Here is a 21553-nt window from a genome sequence, read left to right as displayed (position 1 = left end):
TATTGTATATTGGAATCTGGTTGAGATAATAAGTTTTAGATATGTGGTGATTTTCTACTAAACCCAAAAAAGAAAAATAGAAAGCCATGTAGCTAACAAGAAATATGTTGCGTTTGTAAATACACAAGTATATAGACTGCAAGTAAACACAATAAATTTACTTGTAAATTTACAAGTACTTCACATATCATATAAAAGCAAATATAGACATTGTATTTCAGGAAATGCCAGTAAATAGAAAGCAAGCCACAATATGAAATGAATTAGAATAAATTTATATAAGATTCATACTGACAAGGCAAATGCATTACTAAAAATTCGTACAAAATATGGAGCAAAAAAATAAATTTGGATGAGTCTTTACAAAGGTATCCACAATACGTGTAAAGAAAAACATAGTCCAATAAAAACGAAACAATATAGAACACAAGAATTCATTTGAAATAATTACAATGCCAGGTAACAGAAATGTCACTAAATATTTAATACCTGGTGAGCAGTAGGGAAAAAGTAAGTTCTGTTGAACCTAGTAGCAATGTCGCCATTGCTTTAGGATCACACCTCTGGATGGTGTTCAGTTCAAATCTTAAACTTTGTAGGAAAATCTCAGGTTCTGTGTCCAATCGGCTGTGACCTACGGCCGAGGCTGAGGCTGGAGCCTTTGCCCGGGTGCCTGATGATGCTGCCCAACACCAGCAGGGGGCAGTGTTGCCACCCACATACCAGGGAACTCATGTCCCCAAAGAAAGCTATCGGAGGCAGGGACGTTCCAGGACATATTTTTGAGAAAATAACACGTATGGTACCTAAAACAACATCAAACCTCAGTTCATTTGGGAACTATGCTTGGGGGAGCCACCAATAACTCCACAGCAGCATTCAAGTCAAACCACAGCGCCTCCCAAGCACTGGGGAGCATGGGGGTCTCTGGAACCTGCACCTGCCTCCAACCGGTCAATCCGCAGAGCAGCCCTCTCCTCCCTGCGGCAGCGGCGGCACCAGTGCCATTGATGAAGGCTTGCAGTGGACTGTGCCAACCCACCCACCAGCAATGCGTCTGGCCCTTCATAGAATCAAAGACTCCCATTCAGCTAAGAGAGATCAAGATTGTCCCCCAAACTAGAAAGCTGCTCTCAACACAGAGTTTTCATTTCGTACCTGTCAAAAGAGTAGTTTTTACTTATTTAGACATAGGTTTTTATTAATATCACTCCTTTGTATACTTAACTAGGAAAATAAGGCAAAAACAATTGGTCTCGATTCCTCTGTGCTTCTTCAGGGTACGTCTGTCTTCCCAGTCACCGCTCCAAGCAGGACCGCACGGTTGGCCTCCTTGTGCCACATCCTTTCCTGTGGCCTCAGGGGCCTGAATTGGGGGCGTTGTGAGGGTCCCCACCAACATCTGCCAGCGGCTTCTGTCCCACAAGTTTTTATGCAGACAAGGAGACAATGCAGCCAGGCGTGTCCTGAATCCAGAGGTGGCAAAATGGGGACAAACAGGCCTCTTAGAGCTGGGAACACGTGGTGTGTGGCATCTGTAAATACATGGGTATGCAAATGTACACTATGTATGCATATATTTATTAGATATTTTATATATAATAAAATATATATTAAAGATAAAAGACATTAAATGCTAGCAGTGTTGTCTGGTGGTGGCAGTCGAGGTGATGTAGTAACTGCTTCTTTTTTCCTTTATTTCACCGTGTTTCACTGTTTTCTATGCAGAGCTTACATTTCTTTTTGAGTAAGATTACTTTAAGGAAACAACAATAACAAAGTAAAAACACCTCCTGTAGAGTCAATACAATTTCATCTAAATCACAGGTTTCTTTTCTTATGGACCTTGAAAAGCTGATTTTGAAATTTATATGGAAATAAATGAAGGACCGGGTACAGCCAGGACCCTTGTTCTTCAGGAAGGACATGGTTGGGGCTGTGCCCTCTCAAAGCTCAAGACAACTCCAAAAGCGAAGTCTTTAGAACAAGCAGCTTGGCAAGATCATGAACACACGGGTAGTGCTGCAGAGCAGGCCAAGCCCACTCTCACCCAGAAAACAGACCTCTGTTAAAGCAGGTCTGCCGTGTTTAATAATAGCATATGCATAAGTGTGTAAACAGCAAATAAGCACTACTCAATAAGCAGTACTGAGGCAATGCACTAAACAAAGGAAAATGAGATTCGATCCCTACTTCACATTATATTTTAAAAAATCAATTCCACATGGATTAAAGACTTCGATGTGAAAAAAAAGCCATTATGAACCTCTTACGTGATGAAGTAGAGGTTATCTCCTAAACCTCAGAGTAGGGAGGGCTCTTAATACGCTCATACATACACACAATCATGAAAATAACTAATAAGCTAAACTATGTTAAACTTGAGAACTTCTACTCATCAAAGGACACCATCCCACCAAGAGATTAAAAAGACAAGCCAGGAAGTAGAAAAGAATGCCTGGGCATGTACCTGACAAAACATTCATATCCAGCGGATGTGGAGAATTCATATCAGTCAACAAGGTAAAAGACAAACAATCTAATAGAAAAGTGCTCAAAAATCCCCACCAGACAATTCACAGAAAAGGAAACAATAAGCTACCATTTTATACTTAAAAATCAGGCGACAGCGAATGCTGGCAGAAATGTGAATGTAGCAAAAAAGGGACTCGTTTTCAATTCTGGGGAAGATGGAAACTCGGGTGACCACTTTGGAAAGAACTGGGTGTCATCTGGTAGATGTGAGCATGTCCGTTCCATGGCCCATAATAGCCCTTCTTTGTTGTATGCCTGGAAAAATTCTGGCCCTTAAGTAATAGGGATGTTTAGAAGAATGTTCACACCAGCATTGTTTGTAATAGTAAAAATATGTAAGCAACACAAACATCTCCATCAGTAGTAAGCTGAATAAATAGACTGTGGTCTGTTCTGTGTTAGAACGCTCTATAGCAGTGACACAGAATGAAACAAAGCCACTTGAATTCACATGATGTATCTTGAGCAAAGAGAAGTCACAGAAGACTACATAATGTAAGATTCCATTTGTGTAAGGTTCACAAACAACAAAACCGAGCAGGACGTTTCTCCACTGAGACAGACATAGTGGAAAACGCACAGGAAAAGCACAGGAATGGTTGCATACCCTGCAGGTGGTGCCTCCTGTGCAGGGGCAGGTCAGGGTGCCCACAGGTAGGGGCATGTCACCCGGGGGTGCATATGCAGGTGTTTGTCCTTATTCTTTTTCCTTAAACAGATATGCAAATTTTATGTACTCTTTTATATGTATAATCTATTTCACAACATAAGGGGAACAATAATAAAACATTTAGTAAGAATTATGTATTATTTTTCTTTAGTGTTGATCCTTGAGGAAACATTTGCTGTACAAGAAGAGGAAGAAGAGGCTGATGAAGACTACTTTTAAGGGGATTAATTGGTATCCTTGAGGGCTTTTGGGTCTGGTGTCACTGGTTGCTATTTTTATCTTTTCCAAGCCTATGGTCTTATTTGCCTTGCTACACCTTAGTAATGACTGTGGACTTTGGGGCATGTGGTTGTGGGAAGCAGCAAGAGGGGGAGCTGCCAGCCAGGCCACTGGCAGGGATTCTCATGGGACCTGCCAAGCCTGTAAGGGCCTCCTCACAGTGCCACAGAAGCCTCGGTTCTCGTAGAGGGACCACTGCCATCAGTGTTGTCCAGCCTCAGCCCCACCTCCACCCAACTCACACCCAGCAAGCAAACTCCAATCCCACGGCAATGATCATTTGGCCCTGTGTATAGCTTTGCCTTTAAAGAAGGAGCAGGGGAGCCCCGGCCGCTTCTGTCCTGTCCAGTTGGTTATAGTTTTTGCTGTAAATTAATACTCACTTCAGATTCTTGTGAGTTCGTTTAGCAGCCATTCTTAGGTGCTTGATCAATTATTCTATATTATCTACTGACTTTCTGGGCCTACAAAATTGAAGCCAGACCCTGAAATGTGGCAATACCACCCTGTCAAGGCAAACATCACAGTGGGAACATCACAGTGGGAACAGTTGTCGCAGGTAACAACTGGCCTTCCTCCCTGCCTTTCCAAGGGGTTGTTGGAAGGAGCTGCTGCAACATTTCCATTCTGCAGATGAGAGAACTGAGGTGGCAGGGAGGTTGGGTAAATTGATCAAGGCCTTTCAAGCTGGAAGTGGACACACAGACTGGTTTCAAAGTCAACATCAGAGTGAATGGCAGATGATGGGGCCCCTGCTGTTCGTGTACCAGGAGTGTCTGTGAATCAGAGCTTTGTGGCTTGAGGAGTGAGCCTGCCACACATTTTTGGTGAATTTGACGGTGAAAATGTTCCAGCATAGACCCATCTTGTTTTTGCATCATTCCCCTTCCTGCCTTGATTAGAAGATACCCAGCTGGTCCAAAGGCCCCATGACCGCTGCTTCTGGGATGCTATTTAGTCACTTCCCAGAGCAATATTTGTTCCTTAAGCAAATAGAAATTTATCCATTTACACGTTTGTGACCACAGGGAAAGGCACCTGGCGCTCAGGAATAAAGCTCCACCCTCTCTTTTCACCAACAAGGACACAGAAGGGTTACGAGGCCATGAAATGCACTTGCCCTCCCTTCCTTCACACTGTTCTGAAAAGCCTTCTTAACCGTAACCTACCCTACAGGCCTCTCAAAAGGAATCGATGGAAAGTCCCTTGCAGGACGTGAGATATTGACTAATGTTGCAAAAACACACCTACTTCTGAAAGAATTATCTGGTTACCAGAAGACTTTCCCTTCTGGAAATTCTCCAAGGCTGTCCAGCCCCAGGGCGGGGGTGAATCGTAAAGTACCAAGGAGCCCAAAGCCTTAGAGCACCTGGCTCAGTGGTTAAAGAAGGAAAGATGGAGATGATAGGTTTGAGGCTGGGAAAAAGAGGGAAAAATTAAAAAAAAAAAAAAAACCGCAGAGGCCGGAAAGATCAGATACCTAGGAGCAGCTGACAGAAAAGAAAGCTTCAGATGTGAGCAGCAGGAGGGCAGATGCTGCGGCAAGGAAGCCCCTTCTCAGACACAAAGCCCTCCACAAAACGATGCTCTAGGTGGACTTTCTTCTGCAAACATTACCCCATCCCCAATTAGAAGGATTCAGAGAATTGAATTAAGGGTTTTGAGCATATTAACACATTGAATATTTGGAAGGAAAACTAATAAAAGCTGTCTCTTACTATATTACCCATCACGGAATGGAATGCATATACGCCACTGTAATAGCAGGTTCTCTAGAAGGAAACACAAACAAAAAACCAGAACCAACAGGATATGTGTATATGTATATATAGAGAGATTACTTTTAAGGAATTGGCTCAGGTGACTATGGAGGCTGGTAAGTTTGAAATCTGCAGGGTGGGCCAGCAGGCTGGAGACCCCAGGAAGACCGTGTCTGCAGCCCCTGCTTGCTCAGGGAGGTCAGTCTCTGCTCCATTCAGGTCTTCAGCTGACCCGGGGAGGCCCACCTACTAGCAAGGGCCATCTGCTTTACTCAAAGTGCACGGGTTTAAATGTTCATCTCATCCAAAAACATCCTCACAGGGACATGCAGAATGAGGTTTGACTTCACGTCTGGGCCCAGCCACATGGATACATAAAATTAAGCATCGCAACCATGTAGACGCTACAGCTGTGACCGCTGTTGGTGGATTTAGTGTGCGCCAACGTCATCTAAGCTTCATGAGGACGGGGATTTTTCTTTTTCTTCACTGCTATGTTTCCAGTGCCTAGCACTTAATAAATAAAATAAAATAATAAAATAAAATAAAATAAAAACACTGTTGACCACATGCCTGTGTTGCTGTTGTTTGGGATTAGTGTGTGCGGCTGTGCATGCATTCATTTGGGAATTGGTCCCTCTGCTGGACAGACACTAAGGTGGCACCAGGGTCCCCTCCTCCTAGTGTGTTCATATCTTGCTGGAATCCTCTCTCCTTGATGTGGGGGGATCTGTGACTTGCTTCTGACCCACAGAATACGGTAGAGGGATAGCACGTCTCTCCCATGATCCAGGTACATTCCCTGGCCTCCACCCACAGCTGACTTGCTCTAGAGCCTCCCTGCTGGCTGATGACGTAAGTGGCCGCACTGGAAACTTCCGTGTGGAGAGAAACTGAGGGCAGCCACGGACCTGGACCTGGGGCCCTCAGAGAGAAAGTGAACTCGGCCAACAGCCTGTGGGAACTTCCAAAGAGGTGGATTCTTTTCCAGCCCATCCTCGGATCCTCCGCATAAGAATACAGCCCAGCCAACCCTTGATCCCGCCTAGTGAGAGCCCGGGCAGCGCACCCAGCACGCGTGTCCCGAAACCCTGAGATAACGCGTGTGTGTGGCTCCAAGCTGCTCAGCTCCGAACACAGCTGCTGGAAAGGGATGCGGCCCCCATGCAGTTGTGCCTGTCGGAGTGGGAAGACGGCCGGCTGCTGAAAGAACCTAAGGAAGAAGATCCGTGTCTGAGGCCTGGGTTTGCCAATCCGTGTCACCTTGGGCAGTTCCCCGGTTGATTTCTCGGAGCCTGTTTCCTCACCTGCAAAACAGCCCATCCCTAAAGTCTTTTTCTGTTCTGTGACGCTTCTATTCCAGAGGCAGGAAAGTTTGGAAGGAAAGCAAAGGTCAAAAAGAAACCCTGGAGGGTTGAAGGTCAAGCTGCCAAGAGGGGCGGTAGTGTGAGGGGGACGTCGTGAGAGGGGTGTCCTGAGGGGGACATCGTGAGGGGGGAGCGTGGTGACGGGGACGTCGTGAGGGGGGCGTCGTGAGGGGGGCGTCGTGAGAAGCACGTTGTCAGTGGAGGCGTGGTGAGGGGGGGTCATGAGAGGGACGTCGTGAGGGGGGCGCCTTGTGAGCGGGGCGCCATGAGGGGGGCGCATTGTGAGGGGCGCATCGTGAGGGGGACGCGTCGTGAGGGGGGCGCGTCTTGAGGGGGATGTGTCGTGAGGGGGGCGCGACGTGAGGAGGGCACGTAGTGAGGAAGGCGTCATGAGGGGGACTTTGTGAGGGGGGAGCGTCGTGAGGGGGACTTCCTGAAGGAGATGCATCGTGACGGGGGCGTCGTGAGGGGGATGTCGTGAGGAGGGCACGTCGTGAGGGTGAGGTCGTGAGGGGGACGTAACGAAGGGGGCGCGTCGTGACGGGGGCGTCGTGAGGGGGATGTCGCGAGGAGGGCACGTTGTGAGGGGGACGTCGTAAGGGGGGGTGCGTAGTGAGGGGGACGGTGGGAGGGGTGCGCGGGGGCTTCGTGAGGGCACGTGTCGTGAGGGGGGCGCATCGTGAGGGGGACGTTGTAAAGAGGGCACGTCGTGAGGAAGGCGTCGTGAGGGGGAGGTCGTGAGGGGGGCGCATTGTGAGGGGCGCATCGTGAGGGGGGCGCGTCTTGAGGGGGGTACGTTGTGAGGGGGACTTCCTGAAGGAGGTGCATCGTGACGGGGTCGTCGTGACGGGGATGTCATGAGGAGGGCACGTCGTGAGGAAGGCGTCGTGAGGGGGAGGTCGTGAGGAGGGCGCGTGGTAACGGGGGCGTCGTGAGGGGAGCGCGTTGTGAGGAGGCGCGTCGTGTGGAGGGCGTCGTGACGGGGACGTCGTGAGGGGCGCGCTGTGAGGCGAGTCTCTGCCCCCTGCCCCTGGAGCTCCCTCCCGCTCCTCAGCTCCCCCCGCAGTCAGGGGCTCTTCCTGTCAGTGCCTCAGGGCCCCTGCATTCGCCTCCCCCGGGCAGCCCGGTCCTCCTGGGGGAGTCAGCCTCTCTCGCCGGAGCCCGAAGGCCGCCTCCCCTTCTGCCACAGCCCCCTTTGGCTCCCGGCTCTGGACATCTGCCCTCCAGTGGATCTGTCTGAAACCGCCCGCCCTTAGCCGGGCAGGAGGCAGCAAGCGCGCGCGCTGCGGGCAGGGGCGGTTTCTGCAGGAGGGACCCTGCCTGAGCTAAACACCGAGAAGACGGCAGGAGGCAGACGGCGAGATGGGGGAAAGGAAGATAATCTGGAAAGTTCCACCGCAGGAAAGACAGTCCCGGTGGCCAGCTGGCCTCTCAGAGGCCCCTTAGTAAGCTGAGGACCCGAACCCTTACGGAAATGTAACTGAGACAAGCACGAAGCAGAGTGGAACGAAACAGAACAGAGGAGACGCGGGCACAGGAGAGCGCAGAGGCAGCTCTGGGTGCTTAGGAATGGAGACTGCCGCGGGCCAGCGGGGCTAAGTCCCGGGGTCGCAGATGCCTGTGTGCGGGGGCAGGTGCTGGCGTGCGGGGCCTGCCCCAGCCCCTGCCTGGCAGAAAGCCCCAGAATCCAGGGGCCTCTGCCCAGAGGAGGTCTCGTCCTGTGTCAAAGGACCAGGGCGAGGGCGCTGGGCTTCCCTGTGCTTCGCCGAAGGCCCCGGCACTCACACTGCGGGCCTGGCCGTGGAGGGAAGGGCTCGGGGAGTAAGTGCACGCTCCTGGCACTGTCATGCGTGCAGTGGCCCCGGCACCCGCGAGTGTGTCGGCCAGGCAGTGGGGCGGCAGGGAGCACGTTTGCGGCCCTGGCTTCAACCCACCTGGGCTTCAATTCCGAGTTCCACCGCTTTGGAGCTCTGTGGCCATGGATAATGGCTCAACCTTCCCGAATGATTTGTTTTTTCATCTGCAACCATGGAGAAAATTATAACAGCCACATGAAAGGATTGTTGAGGGGATGCAGTGAGTTTTTTCAAAGCACTAAGTAAACATCCTACACAGTTCTCCAGCCCCGGCTAAATGGGGAAAGCCCCTTGAGGATGGGGCCGTGTTAGTAGGTTACTCTCAGTCCTCAGCACTTCCGCATCCGTTATTTCTCTTAATGAATTAATATCTGTGAGGCATGTGTTATAAATAATATTCCCTAACTGGATTTAAAAGGAGAGCTTCCTGGGAATTTCAGGCTCTTTAAGGAGTGTGGCCCTTGTCACCCTGGGGACCAGGGCCACTGCGGCCAGAGGTGTCAGCCAGGGTGAGGACCTCTTCCTTTTCTTTGAGAGCAGGACTAAATTAACAAGCTGAAGCCAGCTTACCTTGGATGTGGATCATTTTGGCAGTGTTCAACTTTGAGACAAGGAAGTGTGCGACATTATTGTCAGCGGAGAGAGGCCCCAGGCAGAAGGTCACTTCCTGAGGTGTCTGGGAAGCACTGCGGCAAGAGACCCCCATTTCCCAGCAAATGCTTCCTTACTCAATCTTTCGGCTACCTGGACTTTACTACCACATCTACAGAGCCATCATTGGCTTCTAATGATGAGCCTGAGGCACCGGGGCGCCTTCTGAATCATCAGAGCCCGATGAAATTGTGTGTTATTGAGATGTGCTGTTCCCATCTTTGCAAAGAGGCCATGGATGCATGCAATGAAAGCTTTTGCTGAGCCGAATACGCTGTTAGCACGACCGTCTCCCCACTGACGTATTGCACCAGACAAACACCAGACGTCAAGGACATTGGGAAAGCACCAACATATTCAGCCAGGCAGTGTGGGGATGCACCCCCAGTCCCGAGATGAAAACCTCCAGCCAGCCCAGCGCTTCCCAGCAGGGAGCACAGAACACCATGAAGCCTCAAGATGTTGCTTTCCTAAAACAGACCAGCGTGGTTCATGGATTTGGGGCTCTAAGTGCCCCCCATTTCCCTTCTCCTAGACCTCGTCCCCAGCATCGCGACGCTATTGGGGCTGGAGCACCCAGCTGGGAGGTTAAACTTTCCTAACCTGGGCTCAACCTTGGTTTCGTCTCTCAGTCTTAATTTTGCTTCAGCCTGGTCTGTCTTGCTGGTTTATGCTGTCATCTAACACAGGGCCAGCAATGAAGATGCTTAGTAAAAGCTGTAGAAAGGATAAATTTAAAGGTTTTAATTGTTTTATTTTACTATTTTATTTATTTTTTTCATTTCTTGAATATATAACATGCACTGGCATGCCCCCCTATTCCTCCAGCACTTACTTCTACCATTCAGAGATGAGCACGCTTACCAGTTTCTTGGCAATGCAAGTATTATATAATGCATTATCTGCATAAATATATGTCATATATACACATACATATGTGTATACACATATACAATATATTATATGAGTGACAGTATCCTAAACATACCTCACATTGTTTTTGTTTGTTGTTCTTTTTTTTCTTTTTACTTCTTCACATTAGTTTTTTTAACTTTCTATATTGGAAATTGTTTCATTTCAGCACATATAGCGCATCCTCACTCTTTGAAATGGCTTCATAGCATTTTATTGTATGGCAGTACAAATATTTGTTGAACCATCCCCACTAACAGACATTAAATTATTTCCGTTATCTTGCTTTGACAAATACCACTGTGCTCAGTGCACTTGTGCAGGAGTCGTTCTGCACCCTTGGGGTAGATCCATAGGCTAAACACCTAGAATTGCTGGGTTGAAGACGTCATGCGTATTAAATTTTGTTAGCTGTCGTCAAAGAACCTTCCATGGAAATTTTACCTGTTTACAGTTCCAGCAGCAAAGATAAACTGCGCATTTCCCCCCACCCCCCCCCCGCCCCAACCATCTTTACAAATACAGTGTGGGAACAAACTTTATTTGTACTATTCCTTGCCAATCTGATAAGCAAACAAAATTGTATTTCAGTGTTTTAGTTTGCGTTCTTATTGTAAGGAGTTTGAGCACCAAGGAACTGGTTATGTATGTGTGTACAGTTTTCAGGTACTTTTTAAATTAAGTTACTGTCCTTTTTAAATATTGATTTTTAGGAATCAATATTTAAAACACACAACACAATTAACTGTTTTGGCCGTTTTCCTTTGATGTGAAGTACATGAATTTTTCCTAATTTATTATCATTTAATTTTGTTTCTGGTGATGTTTGCCATTCAGGAATATCTTAGTTTGAGGGGTGGGGAGTTGATCAAATTTCTCAATCTTTTCTTTTCTGGCTTAAAGATTTTGTGTCAGAATTAAAAAGGTCCTTTCTGAATCAGAGATTATTTAATAATTCTCCCAGTTTTTTCTGTTACTTTTAAGGTTTCATTTTTTTCATGTGTAAATTTTCCATCCATACGAAATTTACTTTGTAAATGTGAGTGGTTGGAATCCAGCTTTCTCTTTCAGATGATAATACACTTCTCCCACTGATTTCAAATGCCACTTTATTACGTAATAATATGGCATCTATTTTCTGGACTTCCTAGGTAGTTCCATCCCTCTATTCATGAACTAATGCCACATTATAATATGTTTTAATACATGGGAAACTTTATTGTTTTATTTTTCAGTATTTTCCTGGGTTTTCTTGATTGCTTAATATCTATACTACTATTTTAAATAATTTTCTATTTTCAAAAATTATATATTCACATAGTTCAAAATAAAAATAAATCAAAATGAGAGCCAATGAAATAAATCTCCCAGTCATTCCCCCAGTCATCCTATTTCCTTCCCAGGGAGCAGCCAATGGACTCCATTTCTCCTGCATCTTTCCAGAGACAGTTCATGTAAATCTCATATGTATGTGTCTTATAAAGTTTATAATTGGTTTTTCTCATTTTAAAAAATCCTCAACACTTCTCATATTTTAAATGGGATCAAGCTTAACTTATAAATAAACTACAGAGAAGTGATTTCTCTATGATGAGGTAGATTCCTACCCGTGAACATACTATGGTTTTCCACTTGTTTTATCCTCTTCTTTATCTTGAAGTACTTTGAAGTAGTAGTAATATCCTGCAGTATTCCGAGTAGTTGTTGTTATTATAAAAGTTGTCCTTTATTCCATCAGATCTTCTGTTTGTAGTTGGCATAAATGGTTGTTAATTTTTGCCTATTAATTACACATATAATACATGAGATTCTACCCACCTTATTAAATTCTCTCAATTGCATGAAATTCTACTTAAAACAAGCTGCCGTTCTAGGACTCTGATGCCTTCTGTGTAGGGTGGCAGGAACGAATAAACAAGGAATGATTACATCTTGGACAATACAGCACTTTACTGGCAGTCATATTCTGAGAACAACATACCACACAAACCAGGAGACCCCCAGGGACCCCCTGAGATCAAGCCCTCTCTGGCACACATAGCCCACTGCCCACTGTATCATAAGATTTGGTTTTTGCAGTTTGACCATGGTGTGTCTAGATTTCTTCTTATTGAGGCTGCTTAGGTTTTGTGGAGTTTCTTCAGACCTGCAGTGATTATAGCAAGGTTTGAGAAGAAACAGAAATGGATACTCTGAGTCATTTTGGAAAAGCTTACCAGGATCCTCAAGTTCTTTCCCTAGAAAGGTCTTGAAAAATCAATATAAATTCTTGACCACGTTTTTGGGTTACTTCCAACTGGAAAATCAGGTACTTTTTCTGGGCTCTACCAATGCTTCGCTTATTTTATGGCATTTTTTTTTTTTTTTTTTTTTTGTCTCTCCATCTGAACCTGTGCCAAGCCACCAGGCACCACTGCTCTCCAATGTCCACTTAACGAATCCCCCGCAGCTTGGACAATATTCCACAACCATTTCTTGGAAAGTGTATCATGACTTCTGCCTAAAAGTAACTTTTTATGTGGTGAAAACTTAAGCATATGGCTTGTCATTGGCACAGCTTTCCTTGGTCATGGTCTAATGCAGACCAAACTGGAAATAACCAAAATTAGTGATTCTATTTGATCATCCTCAAATGCTCAAGTGAATGAGGTCTTTTAGTGACAAAACTGCCAATGGAGGTAACAGCTACTCGCACATCCTTGACCAACACAGGATCCTCTCTCCCTGGCACTGTCATCCTCATTGGCTGATTCTCAGCTTCAGGAGAGACTTTAGTAGCAGAAGAGGAGGCGGACCAGTCAAGCCAGGGGCAGGGCATGGGTTGGCAAATGGAGTTGAACAACTTGGGCTGTCTGTGTGTGGACAATGGCCTCTCACAGCCACATGTTCACAGCCCCCACCTGCCTGGGCCTAGGTCTCAGGTTCCCCTCCAGGTCCTGGTGCAGCCACTGTCCAGCACCATATGGGGCAGCCTCCCCAGATCTGGAGGGGGCTCCACATGCACTTGGGAGCCAAACACACTCTGTCCTCCTGGACAGTGTGAGGCTTGTGTGCAAAAGCACCAGGACAGGTATGCCTGTGCTTGTATTAGAGTTTCAAAGCAGTCTCAAACATACACCTGAGCTGCTCAGAATGGTAGGCATTCATTTATTTATTTTTGTTTATTTTAATCTAGGACAGCTGCAGAAAAAAAATATATTCTCAGTGCTAAATATACTCTTCCTGTTTAAGTATGGGTTAAGTTACAGAAGCAAACTAAAGTCCTCCTTCATCAGAAAGAAGGGAGAAGAAGAAATGAAAGAATCAAATGGGAATAGGCCTATGTGCTTTAAATACACATGTGATCTCATTTAACTTTCTGGATGGCCAAATGAAAAAGGCATTTTACTCTATTTTACAAATAAAGAAACCAAGATCTAGAGTAGTTTAGTGACTTGCCCAAGAAAGTAGGAGAACCAAGATATGAGCTCAGGTGCATCCAATCACAAAAACTTCCCAAGACTCTATGACAGCTTTTTAATAAGTTCTTTTGCATATGAGCAGAGAGATAAAGAACAAATACTTCCAAAGCAGAGGCAGTCCCAAGGCACCACTGAGAGTTTGGAAAGGGACCTCCAGCCACTTCCCAGGGGAAGTTTGGACCCTGGCACCACTTCATAGGGAGGGTCTGAACCCCGGTTGTGCACCTTGGACAGGGGGGCTCTGAGCGCCCTGCTGTTTTGTCTGTCGCTGAACCTGGGTGCAGCTTTACATTCTAGTCTCAAAAACTCACAAGCACAAGGTCAAGCCATTCCGCATGAATGTCCAGCTGGCCTTTAGGAAGCGGGGCAGGTGCAAAGCAATTCTTCCTGTGTGGGGATGCCTGGCACTTTCTAAAACCTCCATCACTCCTAGCCCTGCCCACCAGATACCCTACCTAGATACCAGCAGCACTGCCAATCATCAAGATGGCCAAAGTGTCCCCACAGACACCAAACAGCTCCAAGGAGGCAGAACTACCCCTAGTAAGAGCCACCCAAGTGAAGTATTAGCAACAGAAATGAAAAAGTAGACTGATGGCTGGACCCAGTAGCTCATGCCTATAATCCCAGCACTTTGGGAGGCTGAGGCTGGGGGATCACTTGAGACTAGGAGTTTGAGACCAACCTGGGCAACATACTGAGACCCTGTCTCTACAAAAAAAAAAAAAATACAAAAATTAACTGGGTGTGTTGACAGGCACCTGTGATCCCAGGTACCCAGGAGGCTGAAGCAGGAAGATGCCCTGAGCCCAGGACGTCAAGGCTCCAATGACTTGTTGATCACACCACTGCACTCCAGCCTGGGTGACAGAGCAAGACCCTGTTTCCAAAAGATAAAAAGGAAAAAAAAGTAGACTCAATGTTTTGTAGGGACCTCTTAAGAGTTGTGTGACCTTAAGAAAGTTACATTAGGTTCCCTTCTGAGCCTCAGTTAATTTATCTGTGAAATGGGGGCTAAGAATCACCTCTTCTCCTCCTTCATTAGGTTGGTATAAATACCAAGAGTGACTTTTGAACTTTAAACCCTGCTGCACCCTCCAAATGCCTGCAAGGCCCCTGAGCCCTGACCCACTTTCCCTCTCTGCCCACAAGATCATAGGCATGGCTCCTGTCTCATTTTCTTTGGCACAAAATTCTATTCATTTGATGGTTTAGAAAGCAACCTAATAGGTTAAATAATACTTTGGCATAAATAGATAATAGCCACCATCTCTTCCAAAGTGTAACTGCATTCTAAGAAATGGCTCCCAGAGGCAAATCTACTACACCCAGAAGGAGATTCTCTGAAGTGGCTGTGCAGAAGTAACTGGGTGTCTGCCGCACCTTGGGTCAGGAGATACACCATCCAGTGGGCAGATTTGAGATGGGAGCAGCGAGCTCTAGGCTTGGCCCAGCTCAGCAGCAGTCAGCTTCTCTGTGCCTGGGTCTCCTTTTCTGTAAAATGAGGGTAAGCGACGTTCCATCTAAGAGTACCTGTGATGAGATGAGCCAGCCATATGAAGGTGCTTTACAAATGTGAAGCAGTAATTAGGATTCATAATGCTCTCCTGCATGAGGAATAAACTACTTCACATGCTAGGAAGAGCGGCCTTGCTACTGTAGGGAATGGCTCAGAGGAGGATTGTGTGCTATTTGTCGATGTAAATTTACAGGTCCAACTTCTATCTGTTGGACACCCAGCATGTGAAGACGCATTGGCAAGTATTCCTTTAAGGGTCACTGCTGATTTTACGATTTCAGGCTGCATGTCGAGTGGAAAGTCCATTTTAGAACACACCGTGAAGCCCTGAGGACGGTCTCCATTCTTAGTCACAACCATGACATGAAAAGAGCCAAAAGCTTTGGTTTCCAGTCCCGGCGAATCCCTCACTGCTTTGAAAACACAAATACATTTTTTAACTTCTCTAGATTTCGGGTTTTCTGAACTAAAAACTAGGCACAACTATTGCCTGAAAAATAATACCTGCATCTCATTGTTGTGAGAATTAAATGAGATCATGCATGTAAAAATTCACTCTGCAGTACAGTCAGATAGTATTTGGTTTACCACCTTCAGTGCAGTCATTTATAACATGTTTTTAATCCTACACCCCTATCTGTGAAATGTTTGAGCGAACCCACCCAATGCATACATAGGTATCTATAAACTATACGCACCACCATGCTGGCATATTATGTATATTATAAAACAATAAGATGTCTAAAGTATGATTTAAAGATTAAACTAATAGTACTCTAAAATAATTTTATATTATTTGTCATATTAAAACCTTTTATGTTCACTAAAATATTACTGTTCTTCATGATATTTTTAGTGGAGAGCAGTGCGATTGAACACACCTCACTATTTTTGAGAATCTTACTTTAACATTTTCTGATACAGCATCTGAAGGTCTGACTCTCAGTTCAGTTAATTTCAGTACTTGATTTTAATGGCTGTCAAACTGATCTAAAGTACTTCTCAAAGAAGCACAGATCCAGATAGTAATGAATAATTGACTTATTGAATCGTGTTACTCATGTTTCAATTTCATCTTCCAATTATGTAAACATTTTTTGTTGAAACTCAGCTGGTAATATCTTCCCTGATATCAATTAGCTGTTCTGGCAAACTAATCAGAAGGTTTACATTTTAATACGGTCATGTACCACCTAATGATGTTCTGGTCAACAACAGACCACATATACCACAGTGGTCCCATAAGATTATTATACTGTATTTTTCCTGTTCCTTTTTCTATGTTTAGGTGTGCCTAGATACACACTTACCATTGTGTTACAGTTGTCTACAGCATTCAATACAGTCACATGCTAAACAGGTTTGTAGCCTCGGAGCCACAGGCTGTACCATCCATACTATGTATGGTACATACATAGTGCAGTGATACATAGCCTACTGCACACCTGTTCAGGTTCGTGGCCTAGGAGCCATAGGCATACTAGGTGTGCAGTAAGCTGTATCACTAGGTTTGTGTAAGTGTGCTCTGTCATTTGCACAGTGACAAAATCACCTAAGGACACATTTCCCAGAATGTATTTCCATCATTAAGCAATGCATGCTTGTGTTTTTTAACAAATGGACTTAAACTCACCATTGTTGGGAGGATTGTTAGATAAGATAGAAAATGATATCGCTATTTTTTCAAGTATGCAGACAGGAACATTTTCACAGGTGACATCCATTACTTTTAGCACCAATAAAAATTTTAGCCCATCTGCTTTCAAGTGGTTCTCTCAAGTTTTTATTCCAAAAGATGTTACTTTCTTACTCATTATTTTTTTAAATCACATATTTTGAAGGAACAAATTAACAGTGTTTATTCTGGTTTTTTTTTTTTTTGCATTTGCCAAGAAACATACTTTTAAAAAACATTTGTTTTCCCAATGATAGGTCACAAATTTTGAACAACTGGGTTTTTTGTAAAAGAAAACTGTGTAATTCATCTTTAAGTTCAACACCTTTCTAACTACCCTGCTACTATTTATCCAGAATAATTTTGTGTGGTACAAAATATTTTCATGGTCATTTCCACCTCATTACAAAGTATTATAAATATTCTTTTATATTTTAATGTCTGTTTTTTATCTTTAAATCAATACATTGGTGATCTGTGGCACCTGGCTGACTTCTGCTTGTTGTAACTTCATGCAGCACACAACGGGTGAGTTTCACGTGTCTTGCAGCAACTGTGACCTCACCCCAGATTCATTGTTTTGTTAACTTCAGTCCATAAGGCTAATAGTTTTTCCATCAAAAATTTTTTATTGTAATAAATACTGGTAAGAACATATGTTCTATGGCACATCTTTCTTTGGATACACAGGGACAGATATATCTTTTTAAAATTTTATTTTTTAAACAGAATACAGCAAATATCATGAGTCAAGACACATTGGAGATAAATATATATATATATATGCCTTGATTAGAAACAAGATATTTGCAGTATCAAAGTGTTTCCCCACAAGATACTTATTAATTACAAAAGGAAAAATATTAACTTTATAGGAGAAATCTGCCAGACAGGCCCTTACCTCAGAGATCAAGTTCAACATCACCAGGAGATCATATCAACCTCATGTACCCGCCACCTCCATGAGAGGAGCTGAGAATAACCCAATATGTCCCCCAGGTGTTCCTGCACCACCTCAGTCTATCCCTGAGAAAGAAATCAGACAAGCTCAAAGGGAGAGACATCCTAAAAACACCTGCTCAGTGCTCTTTAGAAGTGCCAACACCACGAAGGACCAGGAGAACCTGAAGAACTGTCCAAGTTGGAGAAGTCAGAGGAAACCCACAACCAAACACCATGTGGGATCCAGAATGGGGTCCGACTGGAAAAGGACTTGAGTGGGAACCTGTTGAAATTCAGATAAAGCTTGAAAATTTGTTCATAGTGTGGTGTCAGTGTTAATTTCCTGGTTTCAATTGCTGTACTGTGGTTATGTAAGTGTTAACATCAGGGGGACTGGCTGAAGGGTATGTGGGAACTCTCTGTACTCCTTCTGCAATTTTCCTGTAAATCTGAAATTATTTTTAAAATAAGAAGTTAAAAAGGGAACATCTATACTTTGCTCCAAGCGTGTGGCAAATCTCCCACACGATGTAGCCTGTTCTATCCTATTTCCTTCTGTCTTCAGTGACGTTTCCCACATGTGTTCCGACAGTATTTTATGACAAGGAAATACATTTTGGTTTGCCACTGTGTTATTTTCTTTGTATCAGCAATTTGAACCACAGCTGGAAGTGTTTCCTCAATAGTGTTTGACTAAAATTGCTACTAAGTCAGAAAACTCAAAAGAGGCTTCTGGAAATTTATCACATGCTTCTTGAATTTTTATAATGTACTGTAGTGAGGATCTTACAAATGATAAGAGTTCATCTCAATCTCCAAGTGTCTAGTACTTGACTGTCTTGTTTATCTTGATTTGAGACGGTTTAGTTAATATTTCAAGACACAGCATATAATTACGGTGTGGGTCACCCTTGGCGACTGGGCATGTAAATCCAGACCTCAAATAGTCTTGGTCATTGTGATCTGTGCGGCCTTCTTGTCAGACGTGATGAGATTGTCACTGTTGAAACCTGTAGAGTGGCCAACACCAGCTCGTGGGAGGGGTAGAAAGGCCATCTTTATCGTCCAACATTGTTTGCTTAAGTTTGCATCTTCACAAACAGTGTCAGGCTGATTGTATGCAGGTTTCTGTTTAGGTCAATGCCTCCCTTAGCAAGGATTAGTTTTCTTTAAAAACAGATAGTTTGTAAATCCAGTAAAACAAGTACACCTCAGCTATTTATGAGATCCCGATAAAAGCCACTAAGGCACCACTGCCCCTCTCTGGCTGGGGACCTTCCCCAGGACCCCTGCACATCCACATGGCAGTGACCACTGAGAAACAAATGCAGCAAGGGTCCCAGTGTTGCTCTGAACAACATATATTGGTAAAGTTAATTTCTCCATTTCTTAGATGAAAATAAATGTAAATAGTTCAGATTATTTTCTTCCCATTCTCCAAAGCTGTACTGTCCAATAAAGCAGCCATCAGACACATGTGGCTATTTAAATGTGACTGTAAGTTAATTGAAAATAAATACAATTAGCATTCAGTTCTGCATCTGCACAGGCCACATCTTGAGTGCCCAACAGCACAGTCCCAACCTGAGGACCACCATGTTGCACAGAGCAGATGCAGAACCTCTCCATCGCTGCAGAAGATCCTGCTGGAAACTGAAGCTGCAAAGCTTGTCCCGTGCATTGCCCTCTGTAGCTGGTGACTTCAGAGTAGCATCCCCTCAGTCGAACACTGGGGTGAGCTAGTGACTGCCAAGCGCTAGTGCACAGGATATACCCAAAAGCCCCGGGCTGGGGAGTCTGCCATGGCGGAGGCACTCCTGTCAGCCTCCCTGGGCAGGGTTTTTCACGACTTTGCTTCTCCCAGCTGCTGGAGAACCCAGACAGACCCTAGGATGCTCTTGTCACCCTCTGCTGTGCTTAGCAACATCTGAGAAAACCATTACCTCAGGTCTAATTCCCCATAAATCAAGGCAAATAATAGCTCAAACTGTCAAAACAGATAGAGCATTATTATTTGCCCTGTGTTGTCTTCTGGGGCAGCTTATAAGAATGTCAAAGAAATACAATTCTGGGTGAAAATCCTTTAGAAGGTGTAACTATGTCCACAAAATGGGAGAGAGAGAGAGTGCGTGAACACCTTGAAGGAGAGGGGAGGGGCATCCTGGCAGGTGGGAGGAGGGCTGCCATTGCAGGGGACCGAGAGGCGAGGAGTGAGCAAAGCACTGCAGACAGACACTGCCCACTGCACAGAGGGCCGCCCGGGTGCCTGAAAGCATCGCCTTGGCATCTGCACATCTGTATTTCCAGCAGCAACTCTTGTTAGCCTGGGCAAAGAAGCAAATGCCACTTTCCAACACTGGACAAATTAGATGGGTGGGAGCTGAGATACAATCAGTCAATCAATCAGCCAGCAGCCCTGATCCCCTCACACCTAATGACAAAGAAAGTCCTTCCATGAGGTTGGGCGCGGTGGCTTAAGCCTATAATCCCAGCACTTTCGGAGGCTGAGGCGGGTGGATCACGAGGTCAGAAGTTTGAGACCAGCCTGATCAATATGGTGAAACCTTGTCTCTACTAAAACAAAACACAAAAATTAGCCGGGTGTGGTGGCGCACGCCTGTGATCCCAGCTACTCAGGAGGCTGAGGCAGGAGAATCACTTGAACCCGGGAGGCAGAGGTTGCAGTGAGCTGAGATCGTGCCACTGCACTCCAGCCTGGGTGACAGAGCCAGACTCCATATCAAAAAAGAAAAAGAAAAGAAAAGAAAAAGAAAGTCCTTCCGTGAACAGCCGCTGCGCTCTCTGAACGCTCGGTGGAGAGGAGTCTGGGAGGGCACTGACATTACATTTCCAGCTGCTGTGGTGAAGGGAAGGGAAACGATGATGAAATATAGTCCAGTAGGAAAAACATCTTTTCTGCCCACTTCTCACAAGACGAATGACAGAGAAGATGAAGTTGGAATTCTTTCCATTTGCTTTTGCCTCATGGATCGGATCCTGGAGGGAGAACGAAATGCGTGGGCTGCCAGTGTGTGTGTGGAAGAGCTACAGCTCATTTCTGTAACAGGAAACAACATCTGTTTCTACTCAGGGACCAAATAATATTTTTCAAAGTCTGAGCTGAGCAACTGGGTTTCCTTTTACTGGAAAACCCAGCGTGGCGCCTCATACACTGGAAGCTCAGCCCTTTTTCCTAACTTGCCCTTTCTCCTGACCTACCAGGAAACAGGAAGGCTTCTACCCTTCCATCCACGCATGGTCCTGCGGTTTCCTCAGCCCTGGCCGGGATTGCAGTCAGCGCTGGGAGGGAGGACCGGGTGCTGTGCCCAGACTGTCAGTCTTTCGTGCTGAGCCCGACAGTGTGATCCACTCTCTGTTCTGACGCTACGCTTCCCTTCCTCGGTGCCCAAGCTGAAAGAGGTCTTTGTCCATCCAACAGGGAGAGAAAAGTGCGCTAAGTTAGTTTTTCTAAACGGAGGGCCAGCACACATACCACACAGTAGAGGAAGTGCGCGAATCTTAAGCGCACAGCTCTGTGACCTTCCCATGTGTGCCTCAGGTCCAGACCCAGGACGTGCCCAGGACCAAGAGTTTCCTCTCATGCATCTCCCCAGCCCATGACCCATCCACCCAGGGATTGAGGCAACGCAATTGCGATTCCCAGAAGAATCCATTCTTCCTACGCAACGTTTTGCATCTGGCCTCTCTATGGACCTTCCAGGCAGCCTGTGGTGTAGGGGACTTGTGAGGCTAGGGAACCTGCCCAATAGACCTCCAGGTGACCCCTGCCAGAGCTGCCTAGAAAAATGCTACCAGCTGTCACTTACTGAGTGTCTCTATGCACCGGAAACCGCACCGAGGGCTCTAATCTTTATAACAGCCCCCCAGGTGGACACTGGTTATTTCTCGTTGCCAGGCCGTGCAGC

General features: G+C 45.5%; 1 protein-coding gene across 1 annotated transcript; it reads right to left on the bottom strand.

Annotated features, from left to right (window-relative positions):
* Positions 1-145: 145 nt before the first annotated feature.
* On the bottom strand, positions 146-20363 carry LOC112205218 (uncharacterized). The gene is made up of 2 exons (XM_024348348.3): positions 6552-20363; positions 146-1535 (listed from the first exon to the last, which is right to left on the bottom strand). Exons 1-2 carry the CDS (start codon positions 7468-7470, stop codon positions 1276-1278), a joined length of 1179 nt encoding a protein of 392 aa, XP_024204116.3. The 5' UTR covers positions 7471-20363; the 3' UTR covers positions 146-1275.
* Between the last annotated feature and the right edge of the window lie 1190 nt (positions 20364-21553).

Source organism: Pan troglodytes, chromosome 14, assembly GCF_028858775.2.
Source record: "Pan troglodytes isolate AG18354 chromosome 14, NHGRI_mPanTro3-v2.0_pri, whole genome shotgun sequence".
Lineage (NCBI taxonomy): Eukaryota > Metazoa > Chordata > Mammalia > Primates > Hominidae > Pan > Pan troglodytes.
Note: the sequence above shows the minus strand (reverse complement) of the source record. Positions and strands in the feature narration are given on the sequence as shown.